Source organism: Camelina sativa, chromosome 11, assembly GCF_030686135.1.
Source record: "Camelina sativa cultivar CO46 ecotype springtype chromosome 11, ASM3068613v1".
In the NCBI taxonomy this organism is placed as follows: Eukaryota; Viridiplantae; Streptophyta; class Magnoliopsida; order Brassicales; family Brassicaceae; genus Camelina; species Camelina sativa.
Genome location: NC_141890.1, coordinates 33,353,861 through 33,379,487, shown reverse-complemented (window position 1 = coordinate 33,379,487; position 25,627 = coordinate 33,353,861). Strand labels below are relative to the sequence as shown.

Sequence of the window (25,627 nt, the reverse complement as noted above, 5' to 3'; positions counted from 1 at the left end):
TCTGATGGTAACCGAGGAGGATACGGACATGCCAATGGTGTCGATTAGTGCAGTAGCTGGGATTTCGGATTACAGAACTCTAAAGGTGAATGGAGTTCACAAGAAAAAGGTGTTGTTTATACTCCTTGATACGGGATCTACACACAATTTCATGGACCCTAGTGCAACAAAGAAGTTAGGTGTAGATGTACAAACTGCAGGTGTTTCGAGAGTTGTGGTAGCTGATGGAAGTAAGTTGGGGGTACAAGGGAAGGTCTCTCAGTTTCAGTGGTCTTTTCAGGGTACAAAATTTCAAGATGATTTCATGATCATTCCTTTGGGTGGTTGCGACGTGGTGTTGGGGGTTCAATGGTTAGCACCATTAGGAGACACAACGTGGAACATGCAGAAATTAGAAATGGGATTTTGGTTGAAGAATCAGAAAATACTTCTTCATGGGATTAAACAAGGGTCAGTAAGAACAGTTAAGGCCATCAAGTTTAGCAAGAATCAAGAGGAGGTAATACAAATTTCGATGATCTGTGCTCAAGAAGTAGTTGAGCAAGAGGAGCCAATGGTTTATGTAGTGGAGCTAAGTCAACGTAACAATGCTGATAACGCAGCTATTACTGAGTTAAAGACTACATATGGAGATTTGTTCGAAGAGCCCACAGATTTACCACCTTTTCGAGAAGGGACCACAAGATAATGTTAAAAGAGGGAAGCGATCCGGTTAACCAATGTCCTTATAGATATGCGGTGTACCAGAAGGATGAAATTGACAAGATGGTTAGGGAGTTACTCTCAGCGGGAACCATTCGAGTTAGTGCTAGCCTTTTTTCATCACTGATAGTATTGGTCAAGAAGAAGGATGATACTTGGAGATTATGTGTGGATTACAGGGGTCTCAATGTTCTTACCATCAAGAACAGGTTCCCAATTCCACTCATTGAGGATTTAATGGATGAGTTGGGGGGGTTCTTCTATGTTCTCTAAGATTGAATTAAGAGCAGGGTACCACCAAGTTCGCATGGAACCAGAGGATGTTCACAAAACTGCGTTCAAAACACACATGGGACATTATGAATATTTGGTAATGCCATTTGGCTTAACTAACGCACCGGCTACGTTTCAAGGATTGATGAATGATGCCTTCAGAGACTTTTTGCGCAAGTTTGTCCTCATATTCTTCGATGACATCTTGATTTACAGTTCCAATCTGACAGATCACATCAGTCACTTGCAGCAAGTCTTTTAGACAATGAGGCAAAATAAACTATTTGCCAAGGAAAGCAAGTGTGCGTTTGCAACAGACAGGGTTGAGTATTTGGGGCATTTTATTGCTCCTGGTGGGGTATCTACAGACCCTGCCAAGGTCAAAGCTGTCGCAAACTGGCCAGTTCCCACGAATCTTAAGCAATTACGGGGGTTTCTCGGTCTAGCAGGGTATTATCGACGTTTCGTTAAGAATTTTGGTACCATTGCTCGTCCTTTGACGACCATGACCAAGAAGGATTCATTTTTATGGTCTCAAGAGGCACTGGAAGCTTTCGAAAACTTGAAGACAGCTTTGAGTCAGACTCCGGTTCTAGCACTCCCAGTGTTTAGTAAACCGTTTTTGGTGGAAACAGATGCTTGTTCCTCCGGTATTGGCGCTGTGTGGATGCAGGATGGCCATCCCTTGGCCTTTATCAGTCGACATTTGAAAGGTAAACAGCTGCACTTGTCGATATATGAGAAGGAGTTGCTTGCAGTGGTTTTTGCGGTTCAGAAATGGCGACATTACCTATTGCCAAATCACTTTGTTATCAAAACTGACCAACGGAGCTTGAAGTACCTGTTGGAGCAGAGGTTGAACACACCCATTCAGCAACAATGGTTACCTAAGCTGTTGGAGTTTGACTACAAAATTCAGTATAAGCTGGGGAAAGACAATATAGCGGCCGATGCTTAGTCACGGGTAGAGGGTGCTGAAGTGTTACATATGGCAATGTCAGTCCTTGAGTGCGATCTAATGAAAGAAATTCAGGCTCATTGTGAGAAAGATCCAGAGCTTAAACAGTTGATAAGCGAGTTGCAAGCTGATCCTGCAGCCAAAAGACATTATTCATGGGTTCAATCAGTTTTGCGTAGGAAGAGCAAAATCGTAGTCCCTAATGATGATCAATTACGAAAAACCATTTTACAATGGATGCATTGCTTGGGAACAGGTGGACACTCGGGAAGGGATGCGACTTATAAGAAAGTGAAAGGATTATTTTTCTGGAAGAACATGGCAGTGGACATTCAAATGTTTATAAGGAGTTGTGCAGTTTGTCAGCAATGCAAGTATGACACTGCAGCTTATCCCGGTTTACTGCAACCACTTCCCATTCCAGACACGATTTGGACTGACTTATCAATGGATTTCATTGATGGCCTCCCTGAATCCTTTGGTAAGACGGTGATATTTGTGGTGGTGGACAGGTTGACTAAAGCAGCCCATTTTATGGCTCTATCGCATTCTTATACGGCATTCTCAGTGGCACAAGCGTTCATGGACTCTGTTTTTCGGCTTCATGGTTGTCCTCGGTCTATTGTGAGTGACAGGGATACGGTATTCGTCAGCAACTTTTGGAAAGAGCTGTTTTCTCTACAGGGAGTAGACCTGAAGTTCTCGAGTGCTTATCACCCTCAAAGTGACGGTCAAACGGAGGTTGTTAATCGATGTTTGGAGACCTACCTTCGTTGTATGTGTAGTGAACGTCCTCAGTTGTGGAGTCGTTGGTTACCTTTAGCAGAGTTTTGGTATAATACCAACTTTCACACGTCCACCCAACTCAGTCCATTTGAGGCAGTCTATGGTCAAGCTCCTCCAGTGCATCTTCCTTATCTTCCTGGTGAGTCCAAGGTGGTTGTTGTGGCCAGAAGTCTGCAGGAACGTGAAGCAATGCTGTTAGACCTCAAATTTCACCTTATGAGAGCTCAACACCGAATGAAACAAGTAGTGGATAAGCATCGTTCTGAACGACACTTTGATATTGGTGAGTCTGTGTTTGTCAAGCTGCAGCCATATCGCCAAGGCTATGTGGTTATGCGTTCAACTCAGAAGCTCGCTCCAAAGTATTATGGCCCTTACAAGATTGTTGACCATTGTGGAAAAGTGGCTTACAAACTGCAGCTACCAGACCATTCTCTGATTCATCTGGTCTTCCATGTGTCACAACTCAAGGCAGCGGTTGGTGATGTTCCCACTTCGTCTCAGCTTCCATCTATTGTGTCGGATATCGGTGTCAAGGAACCTTTGCAGATCCTGGCTCGTCAAATGGTTAAGCGGCAAGGTCGTGCGGTTACAAAGGTTTTGGTTCAATGGACAAATGAAACAGAAGATGAGGCTACCTGGGAGTTCTTGTTTGACTTACAGCGCAAGTTTCCAGCTTTTGAACCTTGTGGTCAAGGTTCTTCGAACAGGGGAGCTTTGATATAGCAAAAGAGGCATTTTGCGCACGTGGGGCTTATTGTTTTGGATAAGAGAGTGACGAGCGCGTGAGGAAGGAATAATCAAGCTGGCAGTGTCCAGGTGGCAGTTGCAGTCTGTCAACGTCAAGTTACGGTTAACACTATTAGTGTGGTGGCAGTATAAGAGCAGTGTTAGCTCATCTTTATCTTTTACCCATATTATCAGAGTTGTAAACTTTTCTAGAACTTTCTAGTATTTTCCCTCATCGTTTGTTGGAGATTCTCTTCTGAGAATTTTTGTAGGTGAGAAGTGATTTTGCGTTCCTTCGTGAACATTGTTTCATTGTATCGGTTCCTTTCAATAATATTCAACTCTGTTTTTCCTCTTTTCTCTGTTTTTTTTACCGTTGAGAACATGTTTTGATTAAACGTTATCATAACCCAATAAAGATGAACATTTTTTTTTTTTTTGGTTCTGCCTTTGATAGAATCTGTTGCCTTTTAGGTTTAGAAGAGTTTTACAAAGACCCATCTAGATATGCACTGGTGATGTGCCCAGTTTTGATTTGAGAATTTGCCTAATTTCATAGTATAACTCACTGTGACTCTTCCTTGTCCTCTTTTGCGCCAGAAGCTGAAGATGAAAAGTTCATCTCTTTTCATGGCTGCAGCCACTGTATCTACCATGCAAAGGCCCGAAACAATTGAGATTTTTTTCACTCGATGAAACAGACAAGTGGAGATCTCACGCTTTCAACCGTCCCTCTCTACCTTTCAGACCTTTGCCCTGGATCCTCAGGTTAAGAGTAACATAATGGATGACTTCGATGATTCGGTTTGTGGTGGATCAAACGTGTTGCAAGGATGTGGATAAAGCTTCGTTTCTAGACATTACTGGAGTTAGCAACAATTCTCAGCTTCTAACGTTGCTCAATGAAACTGCTAACAGTTGCATCCTCCTAGTTGTGGATCGGGGTTGGTCAAACTGTGGTGGTGACCAGAAGATCATCATCTTCACAACAAAGACCAGGATGCTTGCATATTCATATCCACTTGCCTCAGCCTTACTGCACACCTGGTGCCTTTGAAATTCTGGTTTCAAACTATCTCAAAATCTCTACCCATAAACTCTTAAACAGATCAATGAGTTATTGCTGGAAACTGAAGTTAGTCCTGCTGAGGTTGTTGGGCAGCTGACTGGTAAAAAATCTGTGGACCAAAAACTAGAAGGGTTGATTGAGTTATTGCGGCCAAGAAGACGAAAATGGACGACTCTCAAATGGTTGGTGAAAGTTTAGGTTAGTCTTCTTTTGATGATGGTTGACGTGCTATGGTAGAATATATGACTTGCTAGTTTGAGTCTTATTTTGATCCTGAATCTTGCCTTGGACTATATGGAGATGTGTATTGTGGTATCGCATACTGCGGTTTCAGGATTTCTTTTGCCGTAGGATTGTTAAGTTTATGTGTTTTGTTGTTCGAATGACACTAAACTAGAGGGTAGAGTGGTTTGTGATTTTTGTAAAGTATAATTATTACTTTTAAGACCATGTAATGAAAAATCTAAACGTAGAAGTCAAGAATGATGTTACTGAAACTGCTGAAATGATTTTATAGATAAAACTATAGTATTATTCATTATTTGTCATTCATGCTCTTTCATTTCCTCCTCTTTCACATCCACTGAATCAGTAACCTCAGATCTATATACATAAAACCTAACCACTACCAAGAACAAGACAAAGTTAACCAGATTGAGTACTGCAAAGAACAGGTAATAATAATCCAACCTAGACTCGTTAAGATTATTCAGAATCCAGCCCCTTCCTCGCTTCTTTGTTATCTCTGACACTGTCGATAACAAGAAACTGCTCAGGAAGTTTCCAACTGCTAAACTCGTTGTCGAATACGAAGTTCCGAGACTTTTCATGCTCTCGGGAGCTTGATCATAGAAAAATTCTAGCTTTGCAACATTTAAAAATGAATCAGCTATACCCATTAGGACGAATTGAGGAAGCAAAACGAAGATAGTCAAAGGTAGTTTTACTCCGATTTGATGGATAAGACCATGATCAGCAGCTACTTTGAGTCTATACCTGTTACAAATAAAGAAAGGTGTAAGGAAACTAATGCAACACAAGAAATTATTTGATATGTTTTGTCTTTAATTTTTTTTGTTCCATCATTAGTTTAAGATGGAAGCTCTGTAATCTTAACAATACCTTTCAGTGACAGATGCGATGATCATGATGAGGATATGAAAGATAAGACCAATTCCCATTCGTTGAAGCAAAGTAATGCCTCTTGGATTTCCGGTGTATTTTCGGGTTAGCTTAACGAAGAGTCGATCGTATATGACTATGGAAATGAGCATCGAGAGTGTGACGAATGCGGAGAGACTAGCTGGTGGGATGCTGAAAGCTCCAGTGACCTTTCGGTCTAGAGTGGTTCCTTGTTTAACAAACAAAGTGTTGATTTGAGCGATCATCATGCTTGGGACGAAAGTTATGAACAAGACAGGTAACATTCTTAGCATTTGTTTTGTTTCTTCGACTTCTGTGGTTGTACATAGATTCCATTTATGGTTTGTTCCTGTTTTGAGTGAAGCTCTGTCTAAAAACCTGCAACATAGTTACATGTTAAGTACTTTATGTATACTTAGGATATAGGAATTTAAAATTGAGATTAAACTAAATAAAAATACACGTTACCGTAAACTTGGAGTGGCGTGGATCGGGAAGGCGTTTTTCCGCTCGTATTCTAGTGAAGGCAGCTCGTGGAAGCACGTGAGGCCATGAACCATCGGCGCATTGGCTTTGCGAAATGAAGCCACAATGACACGAGCCATCTTGGTGAATGGGCTACCAGCGGGTAGTTTATGGCGGTAAAACGGAGTGCCCAACAAGAAAATAGAAATGGAAATAGCCAAACCCATTGTTGGAAGTCCATAACCCAAGGTCCAGCCAACATTATCTTGAACATAGACAAGAATAGTGTTGGCAAAGAGAGTACCAAAGAAGATACTAAACATCCACCAATTGAAGAACGATAGCTTTCGAATCTTCTCCTTTGGGTCGAACACATCGAACTGATCGGCTCCTATTGTTGATATGTTCGGTTTTGTACCGCCCGTACCGATAGCTAATGTGTATAACGCTCCAAAGAAAACTGCTAACCGTAAAACCGAAGGGTTTTTGCAATCTTCCACATTAGCCGCAGAACATTCTGGTGGCTTAAGTCCCGGTATGGATACTGACAATGTTAGCACCATCATCCCCTGTGATTCATAAAATAATATATCTCATTTTTTCATTATAGAACTATCCTTTATGCAAGTTATGAGTGTAAGTGTATCCAAGTTTGCAATAAATATGCGTACAACTTGCAAACCTTTCTTTTATCAAAAAATAAAAATGTAAAAGAAACAAGTCGAATCTTAAACCGACTACCATACCATGTGTAGTGGATAAGTCTTTCGAATATATCATTTATTTTATATATTATTTGTTCTGATCAAAAAAAATTCTTGTGTGTAGAACACTTTCTAAAATTTTCGATCGAGACAAGAAAAAAGAGTAATAATGCTTTTTTCAAAGTCAACTGCTGGTCAAAGTACACATTTTTCTACGTTTTTCCCTGTAGACGAAGTAATTGCACGCTTCGATCAACAGGCAAAAAAGACTTGATGTATAGCTTCTAGTACATAAGAACAAAAAAAGTTGGAGTGCTATTTTGTTGACTTTAGTTTGGAATTTAAATCGGTCGTTGTCTTATCTCTAATCAATTCTCGTTGACTCGCTTTTAAGTTTTTCTTCAGATATTATCACTTATCTAAAATATAAAATATTTGGAGATATCAAAATAGAAACTATATCCGTTAAAACATTGTCACTTTTGAAATGTTTACTCTAGAGACTCTTATCACTTAAATGACCAAAAATATACATTTTTTTTAAAATAAAATTCCTGATTCTATATATTTACTTCCAACCGTAACATAGTTTAGAATACAAAGTGTTTAGGGGCGAATCTACGTTTAGAATAGGTGGAGCGCGTGCCCCATACACCTTTCTAAAATATGTTTAAGTGATGAGTTAACAATAGTATTTTTTACTCTATCTAGAAAGAGTGCCCCATACTATTTTGAAGGTAACAGGTTCGAATCCTATATTTTGCAATTTTTCTCAATATTTTTACTTTTTTTTAACACATTTTGTTATGTTTTATTAGTGTTGAAAAAAAAATTTGGTTAAAAAAGGATTTGTGCCTCATATTACTTTTCTCTCCAAATCTGCCACTGAAGGTGCCTATGCAGCAATGATATCTGGGGTAAACAAACCCAGTACAAGAATAATAGTAGCAAAGAGAAATTAGAGAGTAACTTCGAAACCACAGCTCAAGCAAAGCTTTGGAGCTTCGTAATATGGTTCCTAGCTAGGCAGGTGTTTCAAATCCGTCTATCAAGAGAGTGGAACAAACCTTCAACCGAGGTGCAGGTGTTGGTGTAGATGCGAGCATTGCATTCATGCCAGAGGGTGTACACCACAGCTTGAGCGACAAGGAGCTTAAGAGTGGTCATTTTGTCTTTGGTTGATGAGGTCCACAACCAGAGAGAAACCTGTCCCAAGTGTTGAACCCTAAGAACGAAATCTTCATCTTTGCGAGGCACCATCTCCATATATCATAATTGTAAGTGCATCTTAAGAAGAGGTGATATCTTGTCTCATTGAAAATATCGCGGAGATAGCAAGTATCATCCTCCAACATCCCCCAGTTTCTTAGCCTTGAAAGGGTAGGCAGTCTATCAAGGCAGCAGAGCCACATGATGAATGAATATTTCGGGATAGTTCCAGGGAACCAAACTTGCTTGTGCCAGGGAACCTCTTGAAGAGTAGGTGAGCAAAGGTTTTATGTATCCGAGAAGCTAAACGATCTTCAGGATCCACATTCGGTCTAGCCCAAAGAAAGATGTCTTTTTCATCTTCATTAAGTTCTAATTCGGTGAGAAGGCTGAGGAGGAGCTCTGCATTGTCGTTACAGGCGCTTCTGAAAATCCATCCAGCAGTAGTTCTGGCCTTGGCCACAGAGGAGTCTAGTGGGAGACCCATTCTTTGGTGCTCTCCTAGCCCTAAAAATGTGACTACCCCAAAAGGAGTCCAATTGTCAAACCAAAAGGAGCAGGATTTACCATTACCAATGATACAGGAGAGGAAAGGTTTTGCTATGTCCCTTAGCTTTAGCATTTGTTTTAACATAGAGGAGCCCTGGCTGTTGGAAGACAGTCTCCAGAAACATTTCCTTCTTAGCTTTTTATTCATGCACCAAGCTACTCAAAGAGAACCAGAGGCAGAGAACAATTTTCATATCAATTTTAAGCCAAAAACCTTGTTCCAAGCTTTCAGATCTTTCAATCCGAGGCCCCCCCCACTTCTTTAGGAGAGCAAACGTTCTTCCAACTAATATTTGCTTGTTTTGGAATTTCAGAGGAACCAGACCAAAGAAACCTTCTGCAGAACTTCTCAATGTCCTTTATACACTTTGCCGACATAATGAAAGCTGCACACCAGTAATCAATGATGTTTTGAATGACAAATGTAAAGAGCTGAAGTCTACCCACATAAGAAAGGTGTTTGTTCTTCAAAGAGTGCAACTTTTGCCTGATCCTTTGCACCAAAGGCTCACAGTCTGATCTTGATAGAGGATTTGGCAATAGAGGTAGGCCAATATCTTTGAATAGGAGAGTTCCAAGGAAAAAACTGAAACCTGAGCTGAGTCGATTCTGAACCAACAGGGGGGAACCGACAAGGAAGATCTTAGTTTTATTCTTGATCAAAATCAGACCCGAGATGTTTGAGAATTATTCGAGGAGGTTCACAATGGTCTGCAATGATGAGTGCTCGCCATTAAAGAATACCATTACATCGTCAACAAAGTGAGTGACATCCAGGTTTGTAGCTTTTGGATGAAAACCTATCTGGCCAGATTGGAAGCGATAGTCAAGGAGTCTTGAGAAGATGTCAATTTCAATCACAAATAGGTAAAGAGAGAGGGGGTCTCCATGCCTAGACCCTTCTTACCTTTAAAATACCCGCAAAGCTCCCTATTGACGGATATAAAAACTCTCAAATGTGTCATGAACAATGTTTTTCTTTCCAAATCTCTCATAATCGTTTCATCCTTCCAAATGTAGCACAGATGAGAAAGACGTAATTAACCCTGGTGGAAAATATTTTTGGCATTCAGTGAAAAACTTCAACTTTCGGTGGACAATTTCAACATTTGGTGGACAACTTTCACTTTCGTGGACAACTATAATCTTCGTGGACAATTTTAACTCCTTCGGTGGACAACTTTATCTTTCATGGATCATTTTAACTACTAGTAGACAATTTTTAACTTGTTTTTTAGGTGGACAACAATCTATGTCATAAATGTTATCTTTGATATTTATAAAAAATAAAAAACAATATGACACAGTTAAAAGCTTTTTCCAGAAATAAAGTATATTTGGCCAGAATCTCTATAAAGAAACCTTATTGTTTTGATACATTAACTGATCCAATTTATTACAGCCAAGATATCAAAGATGAAGCTCCATTCAATGGAGTCAGTTTAAAATATACATATTTAATACAATATGTTATTCCGTATTTAGTTCTATATAATTGTCATCACGACTTTGATATGTTAACTAACATATATATATATATAACTATATATGTATGTACAAATATAGTTTTAATTATTAAAAAAATAATTTAAACTACCACTAACTAGAAACATCAACATGAAAAACAACAAACAAAAAAATCGTAATAATACAATATATAATTTTGTCCAAAAATAAATTACAGTATATAACGGTCTTGTTGTAACCAGCGATAATGACTAAAAGCTGTTCGTTTTTCTGTCGTTGGTTCAGCGATCAGTTGCAGCGATCAGCGACTGAAATTTTCGATCGTTGTTTTTATTAGTGACTGATTTTAAAAACGCGGCGACTAAAAGTAATAGTTACTAAAAATTTCTTGTTTTTTTGGAAAAATAACAAAAAAAAAAACCTTAAGTATTCTTCGATCTCTCTTTCTCATCTCTTATATCTCGATTCTAAACATAATCACCATCGATCACTCTTCCTCATCTCTCATCTCCTTAATCTCTAAACCTAAAATTTCAACTTCCATCTCCATCGATCTTTCTGTTGATCTCTCCATCTCCATCGATCTCTCTTTCAATTTAAGGTAATCCTCAAACTTATGGTTCTAGTATGATTTGGGTTTAGAGTAGTGTGGTTTCTGGATTTTTGTCTGAATTGGGTTTTATTTTTTATTTTTTGGGTTTAGAGTAGTGTGGTTTCTGGGTTTTAATGGGTCTAGTTTAAAATTGGTACTTTTATTGTTTACAGCTTGTGGTTCTATTTCAGAAAAGTGAACTCATTTTCAGAATCAATTATTGTACGTATAAACACTATTTTAGGTCATAGAGTAGTGTGATGTGTATGAACTATTCTTGTGTGCTTGAAAATCTCTCAGCTTTACCCTACCTGGGCGCCTAGTGCACTGACTGTCTCGTCCATCGGGATAACTTCAGCTAGAAAGTCAGTTCCAAGTTCAAATGCAGGTGGAGTATCCCTCCATGTCATGGTGATCGGAGTATCAGGTGAAGGGATAATGAACTCCGGAACGTACAGGGGAGGATCGGGAAGATCTCCAGTGTCCAAGTCCAATAGGTCATCCCCATCAATAAAGGGTGTGTATGCGTAGGGGCTAGGCACTATAGATGGCGTAGCAGAGCTATCAGAGGAGATGTCTATGACACTTGATGGTGCTCCGAATGCCCGTAGCGACTGAAAGGAACCTGAGGAGATGCTAATGTAATCCTCTACCATCACGACCTCTTTCTCTTCCGGTTCCGGTTCCAAACAAAAACATTCCTCCGAAGTTTCCTAGACTTCATGCTCAGGCTTCTCTTCAACCTTTTTCTCAGGAGTGACTTCCCTTACTGATCCTATCGGCTTCTTAGGAGTATCTTTCGCAGTACAGGATGCACGGTCAGCAACACTCCTCGATGACTCCCCCCTGTCAATCTCATGATAATAATACCCTCGGGGTGGTAGACCCGTAGCCCGTCCCCCTCTTCCCATCCTACTACGTCCACGACCACGTCCACGTCCTCTTTTCGGTGTCATACTACAAGAAAATAAAGATGAGTTTTGTTCTTATAAGCATTCCTAACGTAGAACCTAACAAGTGACCGAATCAAGTTCCTATGAACAATCCTATGAATCTAGAATATAGCAAGTGACTGAATCAATTTCCTAAACAGCTTTTGCGACACATTTACTCGATAAAACGTTGAAAATATAGTTTCCCGTAGCATCGCTTAACTATGCTCTGATACCACGCTTTATCAAGTAAATATGTCGCAAAAGCTGTCTAGGAAATTGATTTGGTCACTTGCTAAATTCTAGATTCTTAGGATTGTTCATAGGAACTTGATTCGGTCATTTGTTAGGTTCTAGGTTAGGAATTCTTATAAGAACAAGACTCATCATTATTTTCTTGTAGTATGCCACTATTAAGATGACATGGACGTGGTAGGATAGAAAGAGAGGGACAGGCTATGGGTCTACCACCCCGAGGGTATTATTATCGTGAGATTGAGAGGGGGAGTCATCTAAGAGTGCTGCTGACCGTGCATCCTGTACTGCATAAGATACTCCTAAGAAGCCGATAGGATCACTAAGGGAAGTCACTCCTGAGGAAAAGGTCGAGGAGAAGCCTGAGCATGAATTCCAGGAGAGTTTGGAAGAATGTGTTTGTTTGGAACCATAATCGGAAGAGAAAGAGGTCGTGATGGTAGAGGATACATTAGCATCTCCTCAGGTTCTTTTCGGTCGCTACGGGCATTCAGAGGACCATCGAGCATTATAGACATCTCCTCAGATAGCTTTGCTACACCATCTATAGTGCCTAACCCCTACGCATACACACCCTTGATCGATGGGGATGACCTATTAGACTTGGACTTCAGAGATCTTCCTGATCCTCCCCTTGATGTTCTGAAGTTCATTATCCCTTCACCTGATACCCCGATCACCATGACATGGAGGGATACTCCACCTGCACTTGGACTTGGAACTGACTTTCTGGCTGAAGTTATCCCGGTGGACGAGACAGTCAGCGCACCAGGCGCCCAGATACCCTACTGTTTTCTTTGTGGGTGTCTAGGATATTACCTGCTTGACTACTAGTTTTACACCCCGTACACACCAGCATGCAACATCTGTTTGATTTGCGGAGTGAGAGGACATTACTCCAGCACTTGCCCAACATTGAGGGTTGCCACTCCGACTCGCGCACAGACTCCTACTCCACTCCCATCTCATGCTACCGGCCCATCATCTTCCCAGACTCCTCCCACCGACTACTCAGGTTGTATTTGCTCCCAGTGTAGCTTTAGGTTCCCCTGATCCTTGTAGATATCCTAAACCCTCGTTAGGTAACCGACACTAACCATATTTTTGCGTGTACAGCGGTGACTTTGGTTAAGCCCCTAGTGACTCGGTTCTATCTTGTATCATCTCCTCGACAGCCAAACGAACGACATATCGACATATTTTAGCGACTGTCGCTACTCGGTTCTATCTTGTATTATCTCCTCGACAATCAAATGAACGACATATCGACATATTTTAGCGACTGTCGCTGATTTAGCGATAGAAAAACGAACGGCATAACGACATATTTCAGCGACAGTCACGAATTAGCAACAATATTCAAAGACAGGAAAACGAACAACAAACAGTATCGCTGGTTTCTGGTCGCTGTCGCTGGTGGTTATCGCTGAAACCAGCGACACACAAACAAACATGACCAATGTGGTGTCATCAAACACTGATATAAATATCTTTGTAATGACAAATTAAAATAAACTATACGTATAGTCCCGTAAATTGGTGTATCGTGTACGTACGTTTCTGTGGGTTGCTTCGTTATAGAATCAGAAATAAACGTACCGAAAAATAGATAGCACAAGAGATAACGAAAGTGATGTAGCGACCAAGATGAGCGTCAGCAACGTAAGCACCCAAGATTGGTGTGAGCCAACTAGTTCCAACCCAATTGGTCACATTGTTCGACGACTTGACCGTTCCCTGGTGCAGTTTGGTTGTCATGTAAATCACTAGGTTGCTTGATATCCCGTAATAAGCCATCCGTTCAAACACCTCGTACACTTTTCATAAGACAAAAAGAAAAAAACAAATAGTAAAATTACATAACGAAACAGAATGAGTATGAATAATAAATTTAATGTGGAATATATAGAATATTTTCCTACAAATTCCTATACTATTTTATGCCGAAAGGAAATTTCTATACTAGAAAATATTAAATATATATGAAAAAATGGATCATTGAAATTATGAATATAAAAATTTTTGTTGACGAAATTTAGTTTTGAGTTCATAGTATTTTTTTTAATTATTTAGTGATCAATCTTGTGTTAATTTTTTCTATGTGGAAATAAAATGTTTTATTCTTTTTTGGAAAAAGGGTTGGAAAATAAAATGTTTATGGCCTTAAATTAATATATTTCTGTTCTTAATTAGGATAAGATACGTCACCAACTTATTACTTTCTCTCGTAACTTTTTACTTTAAGATATAAAGTAATCTTAAAAATAAAATAAAAAGACTGTTAAGACTCAACGAATAAATCATTTTAATTGTAATCAAAATCTATCAAGAGAGAAACAATTAATACAGACGATATAAAATTAATGAAAGAATAAATACGTACCAACGACGAAGGAACAAGCTTTCCAACGACCTCTAATGGACCTTCGAACAGGATTGCCACGAAGATCAACTGTTCCATCTTTTGTGTAGTCGTCTCCAACCTCTTCTACTGTCATTTCTTCTTTCACTTCTCTGTCTTTCTCTTTTTCTCTCCCTATTTGTTTTTCTTTGTTTGGTAGCTTAAGCGTTTTTTTCTTTGTATAATGTAAAGTGAGAGTGGGCACTTTTGTCTCATATATATTACAAAGTGGATAATGCGAATCTTTCAACGTAACACTTATATTTACTGCCTAATGTGAAAGTTAATAAATTATTCAGTATTCCTGAATATGAAGAATTTCAGGATAGGAAAATATCTTTCACTTGACTAAAAAAAACATTTTCCTTTCTTGGTAGAATGACTAAAATAATAGTTATGGTAACTAGTCGGCATGATTTGTCTTTTCATACAACTAGCTCAATAATATGAAAATTCATGTACAATTGAGATCCGCAGAGTGATATTTTTTTTCCGTTGCAAACCTCGTTTTATTTAGTTGGTAACGTGAAATTCTTATTTAATATAAGTTTTTTAGCGGTCAAAAAATTTACATAAAAAAATAATAATACAAAAATTAACGTGTTTTTAACAAACTATAACAACTAAAATACATATAATAAGAATGCCTAAAAATTAAATAAATAGAGTGAACCACAAAGAAAATAATCTACATGAGATGGCGAGGAGCTATCCAAAAACAATTCAACGGTTGAAATATGACACATTCACATTGAAATACAAAGATTTTGAAAGGTTTTTTGAAACCTAACTCATATTAAAGATGATAAATCATTTTTATTTCCCTGAAAAATGAGGGAAACAAGTTCCCAAAAATCAAGTATCCGAAGAAGGATCCGAGATAAAGCCACTTTGCCACACTATATTAAAAAATCTAAACCAAGTGACTACCAAAGACCATAGGACGTGATAAGACAGTGAAAACAAGGGAGTAGATTTTCTCTCCTTTTTGGAGGAATATGAAGAACGGAAGCCGTGATTTTTTGGCTAGTATATTACATCAGAATCTGCATATGATACAAGTTTATATAATACTGTATGTGCTAAGTTTTTTTAGTCAAGTCAGTATTATTTCTAATAGGCCCTTCAAGATGATGATTTTTCTAATCATTGATCTCGGTATATTCAAATATGAATCAATGGGGGATCATTATTTCTGGTAGCTTGCTTCCGGTACTCTTCCTGTCTTGGAAACTTGAAGTTCCTCCGAAGGTCCATTATTTTGCTTGGAAACTTGAAGTTCCTCCGAAGGTTCAACATTTTTTCTGGTAGCTTGCTTCCGGTATTCTTCCTGTCTTGGAATAGATTGCTCATCGGGGTGTCTGATGTGTTACTTTATGTAAACGGTGTGATTCTGCGTAAAAGACTATAAAACATGCTCTCTTTGAGTGTCCCCATTCACGTAGTGTCTAGGACTTGTCTCTGGTATCGTTAGTCCCTGATGGTTTTCCCTATGATTCAATATATTCGAATTTAGATTTTATTTATTGGCGGACGTCTTCTCAATTAGGGGTTTCAGACATAGATTTCCATCTACCATGGATTCTATGGTCAATTTGGAAGGACAGGAATAAAAAAGTTTTCTAGGGAATAGAAGCAGAACCAATTGATATTTAATCAGGCGGTTAATGATAAATTATTATGGGAGAGAGCCAAATCTTTTTCTGAGAGATATCTGGATTCCTCGCCAATTTTGGAGGACAGAGACCCTTTACCTCGTTGTCAGGTTGATGGATCCTAGAAAGGTTCGGATCCTTTTGAGGGTCTGGGATGGTGGTATTGTAATAATGAGGACATAATGACGCTACTCCTGGGAGCACGTAGTCATAGACGCAGTCCTACCCCCTTGCACGCGGAGTTACAAGCTCTGATTTGGGCTATGGAGTCACTTCTAGTTGCTGGTGTCGACTGTCAAGCTTTTGAGACGGATTGTACAAAGTTAGTCGCGATGGTACAGACGCCTGATGATTAGCCCGCATTCTTGAATCTGCTAAATGATTTTTTCTTGCTCAGATCATCCTTCCCGCCCTTCACTCTTATCAGGATCCCACGTGTGTTCAACGCAAGAGCAGATTGTCTTTGCTCGTTCTTTGAGATCTTTAATTTCTGAAACTTCTTTTGTCAACTTTTATCCTCCAGTTTGGGCAACCAATGTTGGGTTTCTCTTTTAAATTAATGTAATGTTTGGTTGAAAAAAAAATTCTTTTTTTAATTTAATTTAATGTTTGGTTGAAAAAAAAAATTATAATGTTGTCCACGTAGGATTCTAAACAACTAATAGGATTAAACATGTCATTTACTAACATTTTTTACAATTTTAAAAATTAAAATTTTAAAAATATATTATTTTCTATAAAAATATATTAATAAAAAGGAAAATTAATATATAAAAAAGAGAAATGTAAATTTTGGAAAACAATATAAAGAATATATGAAAGTGACGTTTTTTAGTCTTATTTTGTTAATCTTCTTATTTTTCAACAAATTTTTTTTTAACAAAAATATATATTCGATTAACTCTAAATTTTTTTAATATAAATAATAAGATATTCCATTCAATCATAATTTTTTTAATAGAAACTATAAGCTCTAAGGCTGTCTACATATGATTTTAAACAATCTATAGAGATTAGACATGTTATTTATTAAAATTTTGAATAATTACATAATTATATATAATTATTTTCTCCAGTTATAACTTTATAAAGGGGGCAAAATGCAATAAACTTCAGAAATGAGCAACGAGGGTGAATTAAAATGATGAGGAATATATAGGGGGCAAAATGCAATAAACTTGTAGTTAAAAGATTTCATCATCAATGATGACATCACGCTCCTCCTTGTTCTTTCTCCTCTCACTCTCTTCAGAAGCTTGCTTAGCTTAGTCGTTAATCTTGGAACCCTAATCTCGTTGATTTCGAAATCTGTGGAGTCTTTTGTTCGATCAAAATCGGTAAGTCTTCAAAAGTCTTCAGCTTTTTCCGTTTGGTTCTGATGGGTCGTTAGTCTAATTCAATGGATTCTTCTCCGGTTAAGTAACAACTTGATCGACAAGTCCGGGATCGCCTGCTCTCTATCCAAAGCAACGATCTTCTGCTAGTCTGGCTCGCTTCAAGATGAAGACAAGCACTCATAATACTATTAGTTTCTTTTAACACAAATCTTTTTTAAACTTTTTTGAATCACAGATTTCATATACAAACGCTGGCTGTAAACAAGTATTTTTTCGAATAAATTTTACATTTTATTCAAAAAAAAAAAAAAGTAATAAAAATGAAATCTGTTGTCTTTTAGGTTTAGAAGAGTTTACAAAGACCAATCTTGAAATGCATGGATGATTTTCCCAGTTTTGATTTGAGAATTTGGGTTTGTTGTTAGGGGAATGCCTGAGGTTCTTATTGATAGCCTAATTTCACAGTGAAGATAACACTTTTGCAAAAAAAAAGTCTTGCTTTGTACCTCACTTTTGCTAACTCATTCTCACCACAAGAGTTATAAGATTACATTCGTGGTCTCGCTCATAAAGTCTTGCTAACAAGATGTTCCAAGATGCACAAGTGTATCTTTCCACCGCCAACAGACTTGAATTCTTCGATCAAACCAAGGCTTTTCGTTGATACTTTCAGGGGAGTCGAGCTCAGTTGGATCCTCCGTTCTTGTGAAAGCGATAGTAACAGTGGAGGAGGACCATCAGAAGTTCACTATTATGAACTTACCTTCCCCAAGAAAGACCAGGACATAGTCATTGGTTCTTACTTGCAATTTGTTTCCCGAGAAGCCGCATCTACCATGGAAAGGCCGAAAACAATTGAGATTTTGTTGTGGTCTTGTGGAGGATATAAATTACCTAAGCAAGTTCATGGGTACTGAGCTGGAAGATGATGATTCAAAGGTATGAATTTGATCTCTTGCACTTATAAAGCATCTTTTATTAATAGGAGTTCATGTTTTGGTTCATGTTTTGGTTCATTAGGTAACACTCTCGGGCTTACTTGATTTTATGGATCGGGGTTGGTCAAACTGTGGTGGTGACCAGAGGATCATCATCTTCACAGCAAAGACCAGGACGCTTGCATATTCATATCCACGTGCCTCAGCCTTACTGCACACCTGGTGCCTTTGAAATTCTGGTTTCAAACTATCTCAAAATCTCTACCCATAAACTCTTAAACAGATCAATGAGTTATTGCTGGAAACTGAAGTTAGTCCTGCTGAGGTTGTTGGGCAGCTGACTGGTAAAAAATCTGTGGACCAAAAACTAGAAGGGTTGATTGAGTTATTGCAGCCAAGAAGACGAAAATGGACGACACTCAAATGGTTGGTGGAAGTTTAGGTTAGTCTTCTTTTGATGATGGTTGACGTGCTATGGTAGAATATATGACTTGCTAGTTTGAGTCTTATTTTGATCCTGAATCTTGCCTTGGAGGACTATATGGAGATGTGTATTGTGCTATCTCATACTGCGGTTTCAGGATTTCTTTTGTCGTAGGACTGTTAGGTCTGTGTGTTTTGTGGTTCGAATGACACTAAGCTAGAGGGTAGAGTGGTTTGTGATTTTGTAAAAAAGTCTCTAATTCGATCATATAAATATCAAATTATGTTCTGAAGCCTGTGGCCTTTGCTTTAGTCTATTTTTCTTTGGTATGGCTCGAGATTGGATTCTAGTATAATTTATACTCTCTTAAGACCATGGAATGAAAAATCTAAACGTAAAAGTCAAGAATGAAAGTTACTGAAACTGCTGAAATGACGATATAGAAAAAAACTATAGTATTATTCATTATTTGTCATTCAAGCTCTTTCATTTCCTCCTCTTTCACATCCACTGAATCAGTAACCTCAGCTCTATATACATAAAACCTAACCACTACCAAGAACAAGACAAAGTTAACCAGATTGAGTACCGCAAAGAACAGGTAATAATAATCCAACCTAGACTCGTTAAGATTATTCAAGATCCATCCTCTTCCTCGCTTCTTTGTTATCTCGGACACTGTCGATAACAAGAAACTGCTCATGAAGTTTCCGACTGCTAAACTCGTTGTCGAATACGAAGTTCCGAGACTTTTCATGCTCTCGGGAGCTTGATCATAGAAAAATTCTAACTTTGCAACTTCCAGAAATGAATCAGCTATACCCATTAGCACGAATTGAGGAAGCAAAACGAAGATAGTCAAAGGTAGTTTTACTCCGGTTTGATGGATGAGACCATGATCAGCAGCTATTTTGAGTCTATACCTGTTACAAATAAAGAAAGGTGTAAGGAAACTAATGCAACACAAGAAATTATTTGATATGTTTTGTCTTTAATTTTTTTGTTCCTTCATTAGTTTAAGATGGAAGCTCTTTAATCTTAACAATACCTTTCAGTGACAGATGCGATGATCATGATGAGGATATGAAAGATAAGACCAATTCCCATTCGTTGAAGCAAGGTAATGCCTCTTGGATTTCCGGTGTATTTTCGGGTTAGCTTAACGAAGACTCGATCGTATATGACTATGGAAATGAGCATCGAGAGTGTGACGAATGCGGAGAGACTAGCTGGTGGGATGCTGAAAGCTCCAGTGACCTTCCGGTCTAGAGTGGTTCCTTGTTTGACAAACAAAGTGTTGATTTGAGCGATCATCATGCTTGGGACGAAAGTTATGAACAAGACAGGTAACATTCGTAGCATTTGTTTTGTTTCTTCGACTTCTGTGGTTGTACATAGATTCCATTTATGGTTTGTTCCTGTTTTGAGTGAAGCTCTGTCTAAAAACCTGCAACATAGTTACATCTTAAGTACTTTATGATATACTTAGATATAATAGTAAATCAAAATTGAGATTAAACTAAGTAAAAATACACATGCATTACCGTAAACTTGGGGTGGATTGGATGGGGAAGGTACTTTTCCGCTCATATTCAAGTGAAGGCAGCTCGTGAAAGCTCGTGAGGCCACTAGCCATCGGCGCATTGGCTTTGCGAAATGAAGCCACAATGACACGAGCCATCTTGGTGAATGGGCTACCAGCGGGTAGTTTATGGCGGTAAAACGGAGTGCCCAACAAGAAAATAGAAATGGAAATAGCCAAACCCATTGTTGGAAGTCCATAACCCAAGGTCCAGCCAACATTATCTTGAACATAGACAAGAATAGTGTTGGCAAAGAGAGTACCAAAGAAGATACTAAACATCCACCAATTGAAGAACGATAGTTTTTGAATCTTCTCCTTCGGGTCGAACACATCGAACTGATCGGCTCCTATGGTTGATATGTTCGGTTTTGTACCGCCCGTACCGATCGCTAATGTGTATAACGCTCCAAAGAAGACTGCTAATTGTAGAACCGAAGGGTTTTTGCAATCTTCCACATTAGCTGCGGAACATTCTGGTGGCTTAAGTCCCGGTATGGATACTGATAATGTTAACACCATCATCCCCTGTGATTCATAAGATAATATTTATCTTTTAAAGCGTTACCATTTTTTTCACTATAGAGCTATCTTTTATGCAAGTTCTTATTATATAAATGTATAATAAGTGTAATTAGTGTAATAAGTGTGAACTAATCCAAGTTGTCAATAAATATGCGTACAATTTGCAAACCTCTTTTTTTTCCCCAAAAAGTTCATTTATATATGATACTATCAAACTACAGCTACATCCATCAATGGAGAATCCATTTTGGAGAATCAAAGTTATTACAGCAACTTGCAAACCTCTATTTTATCAAAAAATAGAAATGTAAAAGAAACCGATAGAATCTTAACCGACTACCATTATTATAGTGGATAAGTCTTTCGAATATTTCATTTATTTTTATTTATTGTTGTTCTGATCTACAATTTTTCTTGTGTATAGAAACACTTTCTAAAGTTTTCGATCGAGACAAGAAAAAATGAGTAATAATGGTTTTTTCAAAGTCAACTGTTGGTCAAAGTACATATATAGTTCCAAATAAATACACATTTTTTCTCGTAGAAAAATATTGCACGCTTCCATCAACAGGCAAAAAGACTTAATGCATAGACTCTGGTACATAAAAACAAAAAAAATTGGAGTGCTATTTTATTGACTTTAGTTTGGAATTTAAATCGATCGTTGTCTTATCTCAATATCTCTTATCAATTCTCGTTGACTCGCTTTTAATTTTTTCTGCAGAAATTATCACTTATCTAGAACTTAAAATATTTGAAGATATCAAAATCGAAACTATATCCGTTAAAACATTGTCACTCTTGAAATGTTTACTCTAGAGAGTAGAGACTCTTACCACTTACATGACCAAAAAGTTTATATATATTTAAACAGTATGTCATTCTGTATACAATGTGAAGAGTCGTTAAAATATGGTAATGCTATAGACAAAACGTAATCCTGAATCATCAGTCATCACGTTTTTAGGCTCCCACGTTATATTCACATTTTTAAGACATATTTTACCTAATTTAGTTCTATATAACTGTTTATTGTCGTCACGACTTTGATATGTTAACTAACATATATATATATATATATATATATGTACAAATATAGTTTTAATTATTTTTAAAAAATACAAACTCCCACTAACTAGAAACCTCAACATGCAAAGCAACAACAAAAAATCGTAATAATACAGTATATAATTTTGTTCAAAAAAAAAATACAGTATATATTATATAACGTGGTGTCATCAAACACTGATATAAATGTCCTTGTAATGACAAATTAAAATAAACTATACGTATAGATAAATTAATTATTTGTATGGTGGGGCGAATTCAGGAGAATTATTAGTATGGGGCACATATCTAATAATTAATAAATATGTGGCCAAAAATTATAATATATATGTGACAAAAAAAAAAGAAAAAAAACAACCAATGGAGGAATCGAATACCCCATCAGCAAAAATATGCAGAGAAATACATAACCAAATGATCCAGCAGATAATTATATCAACAATTACTAAAATAAATTCATAAACAGTGTGGGGCACATGTTCAACCTACTCTTAACTAACGTAGATCCGCCACTTAATTGGTGTACCGTGTACGTTTCTGTGGGTTTTTTCGTTATAGAATTAGAAATAAACGTACCGAGAAATAGATAGCACAAGATATGACGAAAGTGATGTAGCGACCAAGATGAGCGTCTGCGACGTAAGCACCCAAGATTGGTGTGAGCCAACTAGTCCCAACCCAATTGGTCACATTGTTCGACGACTTGACCGTTCCTTGGTGCAGTTTGGTTGTTATGTAAATCACTAGGTTGCTTGATATCCCGTAATAAGCCATTCGTTCAAACACTTCGTACACTTTTGAGAAAAGAAAAAACATTTTTATTGATTAAAGAAAGAAAGAAAAATGAACAAATAGTAAGATTATATAATGAAACAGAAATAAGAAATTTAATGCGGAATATATAGAATACTTTTCGAGAAATTCGTTTTGAGGTCATAAGTATTGTTTTTAATCATTAGTGATCAGCCTTTTGTTATTTTTTTTTCATATGGAAAATAAAATGTCTTTTTTTTTCTTTTTTTGAAAAAGGGTTGGAAAATAAAATGTTTATGACCTCAAATAAATATATTTATGTTCTTAATTAGGATAAGATACGTCACCAACTTTCTACTTCTCTCGTAATTGAAAAGGTTCCAAGACTCATGGCAACTTTTAAGATATATAGTAATCTTTAAAATAAAATAAAAAGACTGTTAGGAATCAACGAATAAATCATTTTAATTGTAATCAAAATCTATCAAGAAAGAAACAATTAATACAGACGATATAAAATTAATGAAAGAATAAATACGTACCAACGACGAAGGAACAAGCTTTCCAACGACCTCTAATGGACCTTCGAACAGGATTGCCTCGAAGATCAACTGTTCCATCTTTTGTGTAGTCGTCTCCAACCTCTTCTACTGTCATTTCTTCTCTCACTTCTCTGTCTTTCTCTTTTTCTCTCCCTACTTGTTTTTCTTTGTTTGGTAGCTTAAGTGTTTTTTTCTTTGTATAATGTAAAGAGAGAGTGGGCACTTTTGTCTCATATATATACAAAGTAGATGATGCGTCACATGAATAATGCGAATCTTTCAACGTAATACTTATATTTACTGCCTAATGTGAAAGTTAATAAATTATTCAGTAAAATTCCTTAATCGTCCAATAGGGAGTTTTGGACAAAATTATCCTAACCTTTCTGTACAAAGATAATTGCATTACTAAGTATGAAGAAATTTTAGGATAGGGAAAATCTATTTTATCTTTGACTTGACTAAAAAATAAGTTTTTCCTTTTTTTGATAGAATGACTACAAAATAATTATTGTGATAGCTCATCGGCATGATTTGTCTTTTCATACAACTCGCTCAATAATATGGAAACTAGAATTAGATCCGTGCTAGAGCACGGATTAACATTTATTTTATTTATTTTATAATTTTTATTTAAAGTGTTATATATATGATTGTTTGGTGCGGAGCGGAAGCTATAACTAGAAGAGAACAAGCTTTGTTTGATAAGTGATGTAACAAAGCTAGAGAAAAGTGGTGAGTCAATGCTCTGTTTTGTGATGATGGAACAGAGCAAGAAAAAATGGAAACGTGAAGATGGAGTTGGGTAACGTCGAGATCGGTTCAAAGAATCGATATTGACAAGGTTTTTCAAGTCCTCCTTGCAGGGCTTTAACACAAAGCTCTTTCGGTTTCTTTCCCTTAATAAATTCTCAAAGCCAAAGATAATAATACAATGGAGTCTCGATCCCTATTTATATAGAAATAGATAAGCTAAAATAAACCCTAGTCCTAATCGTAAAAGGTAAAAGAATATCTTGATAATAAAATAAATAGAAAATTAACTAAATCCTAATAGTTAACAATAGAGAACATATTGATGGGAAAGTAACAAACGAGACCAAGCCCATCAATGTATGACGGTTGCGCTGCATCATTGTTTTATTTGTTTTAAATTGCTCAAACACTATGTCATAAAATCATATATTGAATATAATTTATGAAAATAACATCTATTTTGTAAGATCTATTCTAGTAGATTTTAACCCGCGGTACACTACAGTTTAAGTTATTTGATAAAAATACTAATTTCTGTTTATTAATTTTATTTGATTTGTTTAGTTTCTAAAATTATATATTGTATTTTGATTGTTAATTATATGACTTAACCTACACTATACCGCATATTAATTATTTTGTTACAGTATTAATTAATAGATTTAATTAGATACGTCTATTAATCTAATATTCATATTGTTAACAAAATAATGAGATGATATTTTATCCATGTAGCACCGAATTAATGATATTTTAAGTTTCTGTTAATATCTACTCAAACATGTCTAGCCATATAACCCGTCATGTAATATTTTAATTCGTTGTACACCGCAGAAAAAACTTCATAAAAATCTAAATATATATTTAAAATTTAAAATGTTTTAATAAATTTTCTTTTTTCTTAGAAATTGAACTACTTATAATATTTGAACTTCTTATAAAGTTTAAATGTTATTAATATCTTAAACAATTATAAAAATTAAATGTTTTAATAATTAAAATATTAATAATCTTTAAAGTTTTTAAAAAGTTCACAAAATAATGAGATGATATTTTATCCGTATAGCAACGAATTAATGACATTTTAATTTTTTATTAATATCAACTCAAACATGTCCTGCCATATAACCCATCATGTGATATTTTAATTCGTATATATTATTAAAATTTAAAATGTTTGAATAAATTTTATTATTTTAGAAATTGAAATACTTATAATGTTTGAACTTCTTATAAAGTTTAATTATTATTCATATCTTAAACATTTTATAAAAAAGATAAATGTTTTAATAATTGAAATAGTCATAATCTTTAAAATTTTTAAAAAGTTATACATTTGAATTTTTAAAGTTATTAAAAGTTGAAATTCTTTAAAATAAAGAACCATAATAAAATGCATAACATTTTTAATTTCAATGCCTGATAAATCAAGGTTTCTGTTCATTCGTATTCAAAATCATTTTGGTCTCTTTTTTATTAATATGACTTTGAATCTTTGCCTAGTTTTCTTAGGTGATGTAGGGCATTTTGTATATTTTTTTTTATTCATCAGTTGAGCAATATATGTCTGTTTTAAAAAAATTAAATTACATCATATGTATAAAAAATCATAAATTTTATTAACTAAATATATTAGATAAAAAATTAAAATAATTTAAATATAAAATAAAATAAATGTGAAAGAAGAATCACATATTTTTGTTTTAATTAGGTTAAGAGATTTCTTTATCTTTTAAATGTTACCTATAATTGATTTATATGTTACTATAATTAACTAAATCTATATTATCCTTACTTACCAAAAATCAGACTA

The 25,627-nt window shown here is 36.3% G+C and overlaps 2 protein-coding genes and 1 long non-coding RNA gene across 5 annotated transcripts; 1 reads left to right on the top strand and 2 right to left on the bottom strand.

Annotated features, from left to right (window-relative positions):
* Window positions 1-5,005: 5,005 nt before the first annotated feature.
* LOC104724785 (protein NRT1/ PTR FAMILY 5.2-like) lies at window positions 5,006-14,416 on the bottom strand. Its single transcript, XM_087471841.1, has 5 exons — window positions 14,217-14,416; window positions 13,433-13,650; window positions 6,129-6,694; window positions 5,640-6,038; window positions 5,006-5,513 (listed from the first exon to the last, which is right to left on the bottom strand). Exons 1-5 carry the CDS (start codon window positions 14,329-14,331, stop codon window positions 5,063-5,065), a joined length of 1,749 nt encoding a protein of 582 aa, XP_087327967.1. The 5' UTR covers window positions 14,332-14,416; the 3' UTR covers window positions 5,006-5,062.
* Window positions 14,417-17,053: 2,637 nt separating this feature from the next.
* On the top strand, window positions 17,054-18,880 carry LOC109127466 (uncharacterized). Of its 3 annotated transcripts, none has more exons than XR_015573067.1 (3): window positions 17,054-17,226; window positions 17,900-18,165; window positions 18,247-18,880. It is a non-coding gene; the product is annotated as an uncharacterized LOC109127466 (long non-coding RNA). The 3 variants fall into 3 exon arrangements; XR_015573065.1 differs by having other exon boundaries at window positions 17,059-17,226; window positions 17,310-18,165; XR_015573066.1 differs by having other exon boundaries at window positions 17,096-17,226; window positions 17,652-18,165.
* A 148-nt stretch (window positions 18,881-19,028) lies between these two features.
* LOC104724786 (protein NRT1/ PTR FAMILY 5.2-like) lies at window positions 19,029-23,983 on the bottom strand. The gene is made up of 5 exons (XM_010443336.3): window positions 23,059-23,983; window positions 22,340-22,557; window positions 20,133-20,698; window positions 19,637-20,035; window positions 19,029-19,511 (listed from the first exon to the last, which is right to left on the bottom strand). The coding sequence occupies exons 1-5, from the start codon at window positions 23,171-23,173 to the stop codon at window positions 19,061-19,063; spliced, it is 1,749 nt and encodes a 582-aa protein (XP_010441638.2). The 5' UTR covers window positions 23,174-23,983; the 3' UTR covers window positions 19,029-19,060.
* Between the last annotated feature and the right edge of the window lie 1,644 nt (window positions 23,984-25,627).